General features: G+C 38.1%; 2 protein-coding genes across 2 annotated transcripts; both read left to right on the top strand.

Moving 5' to 3' along the window:
• Nucleotides 1-748: 748 nt before the first annotated feature.
• fsd1l (fibronectin type III and SPRY domain containing 1-like) lies at nt 749-6,586 on the top strand. Its single transcript, XM_053411036.1, has 13 exons — nt 749-816; nt 1,532-1,627; nt 1,705-1,836; nt 1,983-2,084; nt 2,192-2,214; nt 2,803-2,924; nt 3,245-3,466; nt 3,608-3,706; nt 3,776-3,905; nt 4,684-4,772; nt 5,038-5,292; nt 5,514-5,602; nt 5,865-6,586. The coding sequence occupies exons 1-13, from the start codon at nt 802-804 to the stop codon at nt 5,964-5,966; spliced, it is 1,476 nt and encodes a 491-aa protein (XP_053267011.1). The 5' UTR covers nt 749-801; the 3' UTR covers nt 5,967-6,586.
• Nucleotides 6,587-7,108: 522 nt separating this feature from the next.
• Nucleotides 7,109-9,022, top strand: epb41l4a (erythrocyte membrane protein band 4.1 like 4A). The gene is made up of 8 exons (XM_053410686.1): nt 7,109-7,201; nt 7,306-7,410; nt 7,508-7,553; nt 7,689-7,767; nt 7,934-8,031; nt 8,189-8,270; nt 8,417-8,456; nt 8,930-9,022. Exons 1-8 carry the CDS (start codon nt 7,109-7,111, stop codon nt 9,020-9,022), a joined length of 636 nt encoding a protein of 211 aa, XP_053266661.1.
• Nucleotides 9,023-11,980: the final 2,958 nt, after the last annotated feature.

Raw genomic sequence — 11,980 nt, 5'->3', positions numbered from 1 at the left:
TGTTGTTTGTTTCTGTGAATATATATATATAAAGTTTTTATAATGTGCGACTCGAGCTGACCTGACAAGGTCATTCACATTTCAAGGCCTCAGCTGATTGGATAAATCATCTGTTCATCACAGTGACAGGGTTTATTGTTGCTGTAGCTCCTCCCTCATCAGACAGAAGTGCCTCTGTAGTCTTATCACACTTTCAACTTGTTTATTCAAATTTTCCACCTATGATGGTTTCGTTCGAATATCTTAATTTGTAAATCTTCAGATCTCATTTATATAAGATGAGACTTATCTTGACATTTTGATGTATTGAATATTAAAGTTAACCATTGATAATTAACTAAGGTTTTTCCTCCACTTTCACATTAAATAAAATATACCAAAATATTATTGAATAATGGAGTTGACTTACATTTAATATGCAATTTGTAAAGTAATACAGAGCTTTCATCAGAAACAGTAAAACGAAAAGAACAAACAAATGAATAAAGAAGTGCTCCTTATTCTACACATCTTATTCTGAAAAAATATCCATCTCTATTTGTAGCAGAACGTCTTTTGAGCTTTTATTTTGAAAACGCTTCCTGTATGTAAGGCTGGGGATATTATTCTCAGTTAAATTTAAAAACAACAGTGAACGAACATCAACATTAAATTCATTTAATAACATCCTTTTGATTTTCAATGTAAAAAATTAAATGAGTATCAAGCTGTCTTCTGTTTTGTTTTACTTCGACAGCACAGACAGGAAGTGGGATTGTGATGCTCTGACCTCACTTCCTGTCGGTGCCCTCTGTCTCGGGAATGGAAATTCAGAAGGTAAGAACCTGATCGATCAATGATCGATAATATCTCATCAGTGCTGAGGTCGAGTCCCATAGACAACACATGGAGACACAGGTGGGGGGGGGGGGGTAGCTGTCAGTCGCTCTCTCTCCCCCCCCCCTCTCTCTCTCTCTCTCTGAATGGCTGCTCCTCTTCTCTCTGGTCGAGTCGGTATCAAAGTGAATCTATTGATCAGCAGATCGTGGATTATTTCTGATCACGTGATAACTCCACCTCGTTTAGTGGCTGTGTAACTCGACCGCTGTCATACCCCCCCCCCCCCCCCCCCCACACACACACACACACTCTCACCACCACAACCACACACACGCACACACACACACGTCAAACGATGTTGTCTAAATAAAGGGATGATCAATAAATTAACTTATACCGATACTCGATTGATTATTGAAGATTCCAATTGGACGTTTTCAGGTAAATCTGTCTGAATGAGATGATTGGTTGTTCATCGATGATGTCATAAACAGGAAGTTAAGGAGAGCGATGATTGGTCTAGATGTGGTGAGGGCAGCGCTGTCTCTATGTGTGTGTCACATGATGTCACCTGATGTCACATGACGTCAGCTGTTGGACAATTGTATTCATAACTGGGCATATGTCGTCAACACTGTCACTGGGCTTCTATGGGAACATCGGATTCTGTTTTCAACCAGGTGTGTTTTGTTTTTGTTTGTTTGATGAACAGGAAGCTCTGCGCAGGATCATCAGCACGTTAGCCAATAAGAATAAAGAGCTCCATAACTTCCTGGAAACAGTTGACAACACTCTGACGGGACTGCAGGTCAGACACTGATTGGCTCAGAGAGTTTGGAACAAATGAACATTTAAAAACCATTAAAGTAAACTTTTTACAAACAGGAGGAGTCATGCACGGTGACGTCAGACCTAGAGGCGGAGCTTGAGCAGCTTCACTCCGCCCTCAACGAGAAGGGGGAGGAGCTCCGTGATGCCATCAAAGATGAGACGTGCAGGAAGGAGGCGGAGCTTCAGGTTGACAATGATTTTCAAACATGATATTTTTGAAACTTTATAAATGTTGTTTGACAAACATTTTACTTTTAAAATGATGTACACTTAAATTTCTTTTTTTAATTCTTATAATAGTGTTTAATTATTTTTTATGTTTGTTTTTTCAGAAGCAACTGTCGGAGGGAAAGTTCGCACTTCTGTCTTGTGAGGAGCTGCTCGAGTTCGCTCATGAAACGTTGACCATCGCCACCGAAGAAGAATTTCTAAAGGTCAGAAAATAAAAAATAAAAGAATTGAGACAAAACAAACATTTTAAATATAAAAAAAAAATATTACAAAGTCAATATTGAACTTTTCTAATGTGTTTTTTTTTCAGGCCGCAAAACAAATCAAAGAAAGGTTTGTTCACTCTTCAAATATATTTCATCACAAAAAGATTTTCATTTATTTTTTACATGAATGTTAATAAAAGGCGACGTTGTGATCCTGAAGAGTCACAGCGAGAAGTTTCATGAGGGTTTTATTGTGTAGAAGAGAAGCTGGATTGTTCTGTTTGAACCTGATGAAGTTTTTATTACTGCACTTCTGATGAAATGAGATCCAGTTGCATGATGGGAACAGGAAACTATTGTAAGAAGCACAAAGGTATCAACAGTTGAGGAAAAGTGATCCTCAAAGGTTTTTGCTGTGACGCTTCAGGGACTCCATTTGAGCTGAACAAGTCTTCTTTGTATAAATATATAAATATACACATATGTACATATATGTGTATATTTATATCTACATATAAATATGATTAAAACAATTATATATCAGTTGTTTTTGTCTGTAACATTTCTAATTAATTTGTGTCTTCTTCTTAACATTTTTTTTTACTAACAAATCAAAATTAATAACAATGAATCGCAGCTCTCGGATGATTTGTATAAAACCCCACTTAACCTCATAATCCCGCCCCCAAACCCCTCAAACCAATCAAATCGCCAGGGTGACGATGGCTCCGGCCTTTCGGCTGACGACCCGTCCGGCGGCGTCCGGGAACATGGCGAAATTCACCGTGGACTTTAGTGCCGAGAGGGAGGGGCTTCAACGACTTCACTTCCTGCCAGGTGAGTGATTCACAGGTCACATGGTTCATCACATGTTTCATTCAGATTCTCTTGAGCTACAATGTTCCATCTTCTTTTTCTTAATTATATTTTATTAAAAAAATCCATTGTTTGAACTAGGGCCACCTTGTGGTAGTTTTATTTATTTTTTGTAGTTATTTTTTACAGATATGTTTTTAGTTTCATCGTTGCCATTTGACATTGTGTTTATCAGTTGTCATGGAAACTGAATTACCCATAATTCCCAGCTGTTTTCAGTCTTCAGGAAGTTTAAACCTCAAACATTTTAGTGATAATTTTACTTTTGGTATTTGTCAAAGTACCCAGACCTCCAGAGATCGACTCGTCCAGCTGCATCATCGGTGACAACAACATCACTGTGGCCTGGCAACCAGCAGGTGAGGCTGACGGCGTCAGCGGACCAATCAAATGCTTCGACCTGGAATACCAAAAAACAAACCAGGAAATCTCGCTGAAGGCGGCAGGAGAGGGATGCTGGGAAAAAATCTGTGACATCACAGAGCCTCAGGTCACCATCTCAGGTGAGCTAATGACGTCATCAGTTACCTGCTAGCTAGTGAATATTAGCATGCTAACATGTTAGCTTATTTTCACCTGAACTTATTCCCATGCAGTTTATTTTACATTAATTGATTATTATTTATCTTTTTGATTTTAATCAGGTCTGAAGTTCGATTCTCGCTTCGTTGTCATTCGAGTTCGAGCAAAAAACAAAATGGCTGCCGGAGAGTTTTCTGACTCTGTCACCTTGGAAACCAGAGGTGAGTGAATGGATGCATGAATAAAAGATGAGTGAAAACATAACTATTAAAAATGTAAATTTCTTTCAGCGTTCAATTTTGGCTTCGACGCGTCGACGGCTCACGCTGAGCTGAAGGTTCACGGGGACACGGTGACCTGGGAGCCTCAAGGGGTCAAAGTTCACGACCCCCGACTCAGGGTCAGAGAGAGTAAAAGCAGGTGAGGATGATCCCTGATGATGTCATCAGGGTGGATGTTTACTGCAGGTCGACACAGAAACAAACTGATTGTTACATCAACAAGGAAACAAACTGAAGTAAACACGTTTCATCACAAAGACCAGAACCACCAAAATTTAGGATCAAAACAAAACAAAACAGAATTTTGTGGCTGTTTATTTGTGTGATTAATATTTTTGTCCTTCTTCAGTCTCCGTACTTCGTCCGCTCCGAAACACTCAGGTAGAAACTGTTGTCGGTTGACCGGTTGCCTAGCAACCACTGCTTCACCAATCACCTTCTTCATCCACCATTTCTCCTCTCATGCAGCCAATCACATCACTGCTGACATCACTGCTGACATCACATTTATTTGAGTCTTTGATCAAAATGTTTGTAGTTTTTAAGCTTGTTTCGCACTTTATTTGTATTTTTGTATATTTTGTAAATTGTTCTACTTGTTTGAATTCATAATTTTACATTGATTAACATTAATACACATTACTATGTTGTTTTCATTAAACATTTCATTTAGTTTACCACAATGCTTTTTTATTTAGGTGAAACTATTTTAGTTCAAGTTTTCTCATTAGTAAATATTCACAGTGTTTGTGTTTTATTGTATTTTTCGTGTTTTTCTCTCTTCTGCATCATCGCTTGGACTCGACCTCATTGGCTTTTCCACCACACAGTTTTTTCATTTCTACTCTGGAACGTAAAACTTTTCTTAACTCAATGTCAATTTCTATTTACATTTTATTTTGTTTTTACGTTATTAGCATCAGAAGCGCCACGCCATCACCCAATAAGACGGCAGGAGGTCGAGCTGGACGTGACAGATTTGCTGGAGAGTCGTACACGGTTCTGGGTACGATGCTCTGATACAATATTATAGAAGAAATATAAAATATTGATAAGAGAATTATTATAGTGTAACGATTTTAATTAGAGATAAGAAAAAACATTATGTTAACCTAAAGATATTTTGAGCAGAAGAGAAAACACTGGTGCATGTTTTCGTTGGCTTTTACTTTAAAATGTTTTAGGTTTCTAAATATCCATGCACTATAATTTTCTTAAAATATTTCTAACTTCATAAAAGTAAAAACATTATTTGTTAATCTGTTTCCAAGGCGACCAGGAGATGACTGAAGGCTGCCACTACTGGGAGCTCCGCCCCCTGGCGGACTGGAAGTCGTTCAGTGTGGGTGTGGCATATCAGGCCAGCCTTGGCCGTTTTGACCAATTAGGTAAGAGTGCTGGTTCCTGGTGTCTTCACGCCAGCCAATGGCTGCAAACATCGCTTGCTGCGAAACACAACAACCGAGCAAAGGCTCTGGATTGGCCGCTGCCTCAGCGAATTGGAATCTACTGCAACTACGACAACGGTACGAAGAAAATATTGAATTTATTGTTTTAGATTTAATTTAATTAGTTTTTCTACTTAATCTATTTTCCTTGCAATGAACTGTTTTATTCCTCTATTCAGTTTAATGTTTTTACAGTGCACACGTCTCATAACCAATGTTTTATCTGAACTTAGTTTTAATTAATGAATCTGATTGTCACGACTCTTTTGTTCACTTGATCTGTTCGATCTGTGTTTCAGGCGATTTATTGTTTATTGACGTTGATCGACTTCGTCTTCTTCATTCCTTCAAAACAAAGTTCAGTCAACCCCTCGTCCCTGCCTTCACTGTGAGTTACACTGATAATACTACAATAATACTGTTGTAGTACTGTAGTATCATTACTGTAGTATCATTACTTTAGTAGTACTTCACTGTGAGTTACACTGATAATACTACAATGATACTGTTCTAGTACTGTAGTATCATTACTGTAGTATCATTACTTTAGTAGTACTTCACTATGAGCAACACTAATAATACTGCAGTCGTACTTCACTGTCTCTGCCTTCACCATGAAAAATATTAATAAAATTTAATCTGCGTTGCAGGTTTGGTGCGGCGGTATCACCGTAGCAACCGGTCTGCAGGTCCCGAGCTTCATGGGAAACTTCCTCTCGACCAATCGGAGCCTGAGTGACCTGTCTCAGTAAACAACTTTAGTTATTAGTTTTTAGTCTGTTTTGGTATTTTTCCTATTGTCAATAATTGAATTTCTATTTATGAATAAACAAATATAATTATGTGTTATAATTTATCTATGAATTGTTATTATAAAGCACTAATATAAATATAAATACAATTTATATGCATTTTAAATCTATTATGATGCTTTAATTTTGAACTTGCAAGACTACTTATTTTCGTCTAGGTTTTTTTTGTGTGAAGAAATACTTATGTTGCTTTTATTTTGACTGAAATTGTAATTTAAGAGATCATTTTATTTCCTGTTTTACTCATAAACAGAAATGGGAAGGCTTTTACTTTGAATACTGTAATCATATTTAATTTATTGTGAAAGTTCAGGAAGTTGTTCTATGTTTGATTTGTGGTAAAGGCTTTATTCTGAAAGACTTGAAAATGTCTGTGTTTCTTCTTGGTTTATTTTGAAGGTGAAGACAGAACATCCTGTTTGTTCAACCGACTTTTATTTGTGAAGGTAAAATCCCTGGATAATGTTTCTATTTATTGATTTCTGATCAATTATTGGTTATTATGTCAACATCAACATTTTGAAAAGCTGTGAAAAATAAACATTAAATATTTTCCAAAAGGTTTTCTGTTATTTTTTTGTTTATATATCTGTCATTTAACATATTTTCTGTTCAGTATATATATCTATATATATATAGATATATATATATATGTGTTACTTTAGCTGATTATTATGAAACAAAACAAGATAAATAATTAAAAGAGAGAGGAAGGGACTTCGTCTCCATGGCAACAAAACAATTAAACAACGTGTAGAGAGGGAGGGCCTGTCACCATGGCAACACGACAACAGAGCCAGAGAGAAAAGAAGAAGAGAGAGAGAGAGAGAGAGAGAGAGAAGAACAGAAGGAGGGAAGAAGAGAGAGAGAGAGAGAAGAAGAGAAGGAGGGAAGAAGAGAGAGAGAGAGAAGAAGAGAAAAACAGAAGGAGAGAAGAAAAGAGAGAGAGTCCGTCACATTTGATTCAAGTTTATTCACAGTTTTTAAAAGTTTTTCTAATTTAAAAGTTAATGATGTTAAAACCGTTTAAGTTGTAACTCCGCCCCTGATTGGTTCGTTTGACGCTGTGGTCATATGTCAAGATGGCCTGTTTCCGTGGTAGCCAGGAATTTTATGGAGAAGTCCTCCTATTGGACGATACGAAGATCTCGCTGATGACAGAACACGGCATAAAGGTGAGTGAGAACTTAAACTGTATTATACAATATTTTTTTTATATTGCTCATCTCTCTCTCTCTCTTCGTTTAAACCCTGATGTAAAATGTTTGTTTTTAATCAGAAGTCTTCGAAGGCGGCGGCCATCTTGCATCGCGTGTTTTCTCACCTGAACGTCGTGGAAGTCAAATTCTTCGGTTTGAGATTCTGCGACGATAAACAACACACGGTGAGAAAACATAATGTCTGAGTATTAGCATTAGTGTTATTGTCCTTACCCATTTTTATTTACTTTATTCAGTTTAATGTCAACGTGTTTTTTTCAGCGCTGGTTGGATCCTTTGAAAACTCTCTCACGACATCGAGGCCTCAGTCAGTTCTTATATTATGTTATAAATAAGTTTGATCTTTAATACTTTAATAACTTTAGTTGCAGTGCTGTTAAACAATTTCATAATTTGATTTTAAAGATATATATGTTATTTTTTTCTGATTGTTTTGTCTCAGTGGGGCCACCGTACATTTTTTATTTTGGTGTCAAGTTTTATGCTGAAAATCCGTTGAAGCTCAAAGAGGAAACAACGAGGTGAGATGAAAATATTGAGCAACACCTGCGTTTGACTCTTTCTTACTAAAGATGACGGCTGTTGTTATAGCTGTCATGTTTAGTTTAGCTGCATTTCACGTATGAAAGGAGTTCAAAAATACATTATAATTATCATTATTGTTAATATTATTATATTCTCTGTCAGGCGTCAGTTTTACCTTCAGCTGCGTCAGGACGTCTGTCGAGGTCGTCTGCTATGCCCCGCCCACCTCAAGCCACGCCTCTCTGCTCTGAGGCTGCAGGGTCAGTTCAACTTTAAATATGAATCAATAATTCAGCACCAATCAATTAATCACTGATCTGAGAAAAGTCTATATTTACACTTGTACACTTCCAACAACAATGAGTTTAGGTAAAATATAGTTCAACTATTTATTTTAGAATTTTATTTCCACGTCAGCTGATCAAGGTGACGTCGGGGGGGCAGAGGAGCTGGACCTAGGTGTAAACCAGGAAGTGCAAATAATCTACAAGTCTCTCAGGTAGACAGGAAATACAGAAATTACCTTTCAAAATAAACAACGTTACAAACCTGAAGAAGACGGACATGTCTCTCTCTCTCTCTCTCTGTCTCATGCAGCGGTGTCTCTCGTCCTCAGGCTCAGAATCTGTTCCTGTCTCTCTGCAGCTCGCTGGCGATGTACGGAGTCTCTCTGTTCAACGCCTACGTAAGATCATCACTTATCAGTAATTAATCATCCATAATAAATCATCAATTATCACTGATTAATAACAGATCGTTTAATGATCATCTCTCAGCAGAATGCACTGATCAGTTACGAGTAATAAACAACTTATTAATAATCAATACAGAACAAACAACCATCATTAAATACATGTTCATCAATTTATGTTAATCGATGAAGGTTTCATCAATCAATTTATCCACAGATACACGTCTGTCGACATCATGTCACAAAGCATCAGGTCAGAATTTGACGGATGGCAAAAATCAATAAAACAGTAATCAATAATCTACATTATACAGCAAACACTGTTGCTATGACCATGACTGAATAATAAATATCAAGAATTGCATTGTTTCAGATAAAATGTCAATAAAGTTCTTATTACTTATTTTTCATATTCGTTTTATTTCGTGTAATTATGACCCGACTTCATTCCCATGACGCTTTAAAAGGGCGAGAACCAGTCGGAGTACTTCCTGGGTCCAACTCCAGGGGGCGTGGTCATCTATAAGAATAAAGTGCTGGTGGGAAAATATTTCTGGTAGGAGTGAGACCTCACGAACATCTTTGATCAACACTACGATACGTCTGGAATTAGTTCACTGTTGTTGTTATTGTAATAACGTGAATGTATCAATATTAGTTTTTTTTTGTGCTGTGATCATGTGACCTGTCATGTGACTCTTCTCCTCAGGCAGCGAATCAACAAACTTCATTTTAAAAACAAAACGTTTCAGCTCAGAGTCGTTGGAAAAAACGTGAGTTCTCATTGGTTATCTAATGCTAATGCTAATGCTAGTCATACTACTGTGTAGTTGCCTGATGATGTCATGATCATACTGATGCTAAGAGTTTAAAAACTGAATTAATGAACTTAGATAAAGTTAGATAAACTTTGTTGTTCAAACACATGGAGACAAATTGATTAATATCAACAAAAAAACGTGTGTGTGTGTGTGTTTGTGTGTGTGAGTGTGTGTGTGTGTGTGTGTGTGTGTGTGTGTGTGTGTGTGTGTGTGTGTGTGTGTGTGTGTGTGTGTGTGTGTTACAGGGTTTAGAAAAGTCGTTTTTCTTTCATACATCAGATGAATCCGACTGTAAACGTCTGTGGAGATGTTGTGTTGAGCATCACGTTTTCTTCAGGTGACAACATGAAACCACAGACACACACAGATACACACACACACGCACACTCACTCACAGACAGTAATATATGAATTGTCTTTCCTCAGGATGTCAGAGTCAAATCACTCGACACACAGACTGAGACACAACAGGTAAAAACACAAAACTGGTTTATTTTAATAATTAATTTTAAAAAAAAATTTTATAATGTGTCTTTTTCTTAATAAAGTAAAAATAATAATTCTTTCATATATAATTTTTACATTTTTACTCTAATCCTCAGAGATATATCTGATATTCTCTTTATTGTCGTTCTTATTTACAGTAACATTAATCAAACCTTTATTCAAACCCTTCTGTTCTCTCTCTCTTTTTTCTGTGTAGCTTTGCTCGTTCGCCCACTTTTCCTCGGCTGAACGTTGGCGTGCCGACAAACGAAAGTGTCAACGAACAAACAACCAAGGACGTGTGTTCGAGGCTCCGCGGTTCGTACACTGGTTTGATTCCTGTTGTTCCAGTACAGCGTCTTTTTTTATGGCGTCTCTAGTGGTCATAGTTTCTTAAATAAAAAGGCCTTTTTACCATTTGGCCCCACCCCTTTCCTCTCTTCTAGCCAATCACACACCAGAGAGAGTGAGCAGTGAGCCAGTGACGACACAGACAGCACCACCTGCTGTTCACAGGTGAAAGAGCACGATGTCATGTGACCATGTGATTGTGTTGTGATTGGCTCATTGGAGATGAACTTTTAAACTCCTCCCCTGCAGCCGCAGTCAGACCGAGTCCATCTCGAACGCAGCTCCTGTCCGCAGGCCAGAGGGCGGAGCCAAGGAGGAGGTCGTTAAACCCTTTGCACCATGGGAAAACAGCGGCCTTGTGAGGTAAAACATCAAACGATCAAATAAAATGTGCAAGTTGCAAGTCATTGGTTATAATAATTATAATATATTTATCCTTAGAACCTTAGACTGAAAACAAATGATCAATATTTTATTGTTACTTTAAACATCCTATAAAAAATAAAATGCTTAATGTGTAAACGTTATTTTATTATTCTATGGATGTAATCTGATTACTGTGGTAATGTAATCGGGCTCCAGGGGCCTGTTCAACCCAAAGTTTCCTGCAAACATCAAAGAAGATCCAGATGGAGGGAGACGTCAGTGGTGAGAAAGAAAGACTGAAAGAAAGAATAAGAAAAAGAGAGAAGGAAAAAAGTTGACATCTTTCCTCTGTGATTAAGGCGGAGCAGAAGTCTGGATGGTGATCAGCCAATCAGACACCAGAGGAGGAGGAGGAGGTGAGGGCGTGGCTAATTTGTGTTATTAAAATGTTTTAATTTTGTATTTTTTTTTTCCAGAAAACCAAATTGTTAAAACATCTCTAATTTTCAGGACTCGGTCCCGTGGCAACACAAGCAGCGGCAGCGAATCAGAGACGAGAACGAGAAACAACGAGCGGCGCCGGAGAAACGATCGGTAATAAAATCACTTCCTGTTTCCAGTGAGTGGTCACAATGGTAACCAGACACCTGCCTGGTTTTAGGATCGGCCAATGGGAGCCACCGATGCTAATTTCTAGGTCTATTAGTTTTACTAAATGATACAACGAGGCTAATGCTAACAACTGAACTTCGTAATAGCAATGACCATGATGGCTAATGCTAATGCTAATTCTCTCTCTTCTTTATAGACAGAGTCCTGATGTCCTCATATGGCAACACATCCAGTAAGTGTGTGTGTGTGTGTGTGTGTGTAAATGTTGGGAGATTTTTGCTAAGATGCTAGGCTAAGTTCAGTTCATAGACAAGAAGGACTTGACTCCCCCTACAGGAGACTCTGTAGAACTGCACATGAAATTCACTGTGTGTGTGTGTGTGTGTGTGTGTGTGTGTGTGTGTGTGTGTGTGTGTGTGTGTGTGTGTGTGTGTGTTTGTGTGTGTGTGTGAACAGGAAACAGCCGGTGGATCCCAACACTCACCCCAACAGACAGTCTGAGGAAATACCTTATATGGAAGTGAGGTAAGGATCGGATGAGGACAAGAGGGAAAGAGCAGAAAGAAAGAAGGAAGTAATTATGGAACCTTGTGTCCTTCAGAGTAACGGGAGAGCCAATCAGAGCACGTCAATCTCCGAGGAGGCGGCGACATCGTCGCTGTGCTTCAGCGTCAGACTTCCTGTAGGTGTCAGTCAAGTGTCTCGATCAGTGATGTCATCAATAAGTCATTAATAATCTTCTTTTTTGTTTTAGTTCAGAGACGGAGCTCCTTCCTCCTCTTCCTGTCACCAAGACAACAGGCACCGTCTGTCAATCACCCACCTGAGCTGCTGCTGGTTTCCAGGGACCATCATCTGTTTTCTTAATTATTAAATGTGTAA

Source organism: Pleuronectes platessa, chromosome 19, assembly GCF_947347685.1.
Source record: "Pleuronectes platessa chromosome 19, fPlePla1.1, whole genome shotgun sequence".
Lineage (NCBI taxonomy): Eukaryota > Metazoa > Chordata > Actinopteri > Pleuronectiformes > Pleuronectidae > Pleuronectes > Pleuronectes platessa.
Note: the sequence above shows the minus strand (reverse complement) of the source record. Positions and strands in the feature narration are given on the sequence as shown.

Coding starts and splice junctions, on each gene's coding strand:
- epb41l4a (XM_053410686.1), top strand. CDS start 7,109: ATGGCCTGTTTCCGTGGTAGCCAGGAATTTTATGGAGAAGTCCTCCTA. Junction 7,202..7,305: donor TGACAGAACACGGCATAAAG/GTGAGTGAGAAC, acceptor GTTTTTAATCAG/AAGTCTTCGAAGGCGGCGGC. Junction 8,271..8,416: donor ATAATCTACAAGTCTCTCAG/GTAGACAGGAAA, acceptor GTCTCTCTGCAG/CTCGCTGGCGATGTACGGAG.
- fsd1l (XM_053411036.1), top strand. Junction 1,837..1,982: donor GGAAGGAGGCGGAGCTTCAG/GTTGACAATGAT, acceptor TTGTTTTTTCAG/AAGCAACTGTCGGAGGGAAA. Junction 2,925..3,244: donor ACGACTTCACTTCCTGCCAG/GTGAGTGATTCA, acceptor TATTTGTCAAAG/TACCCAGACCTCCAGAGATC.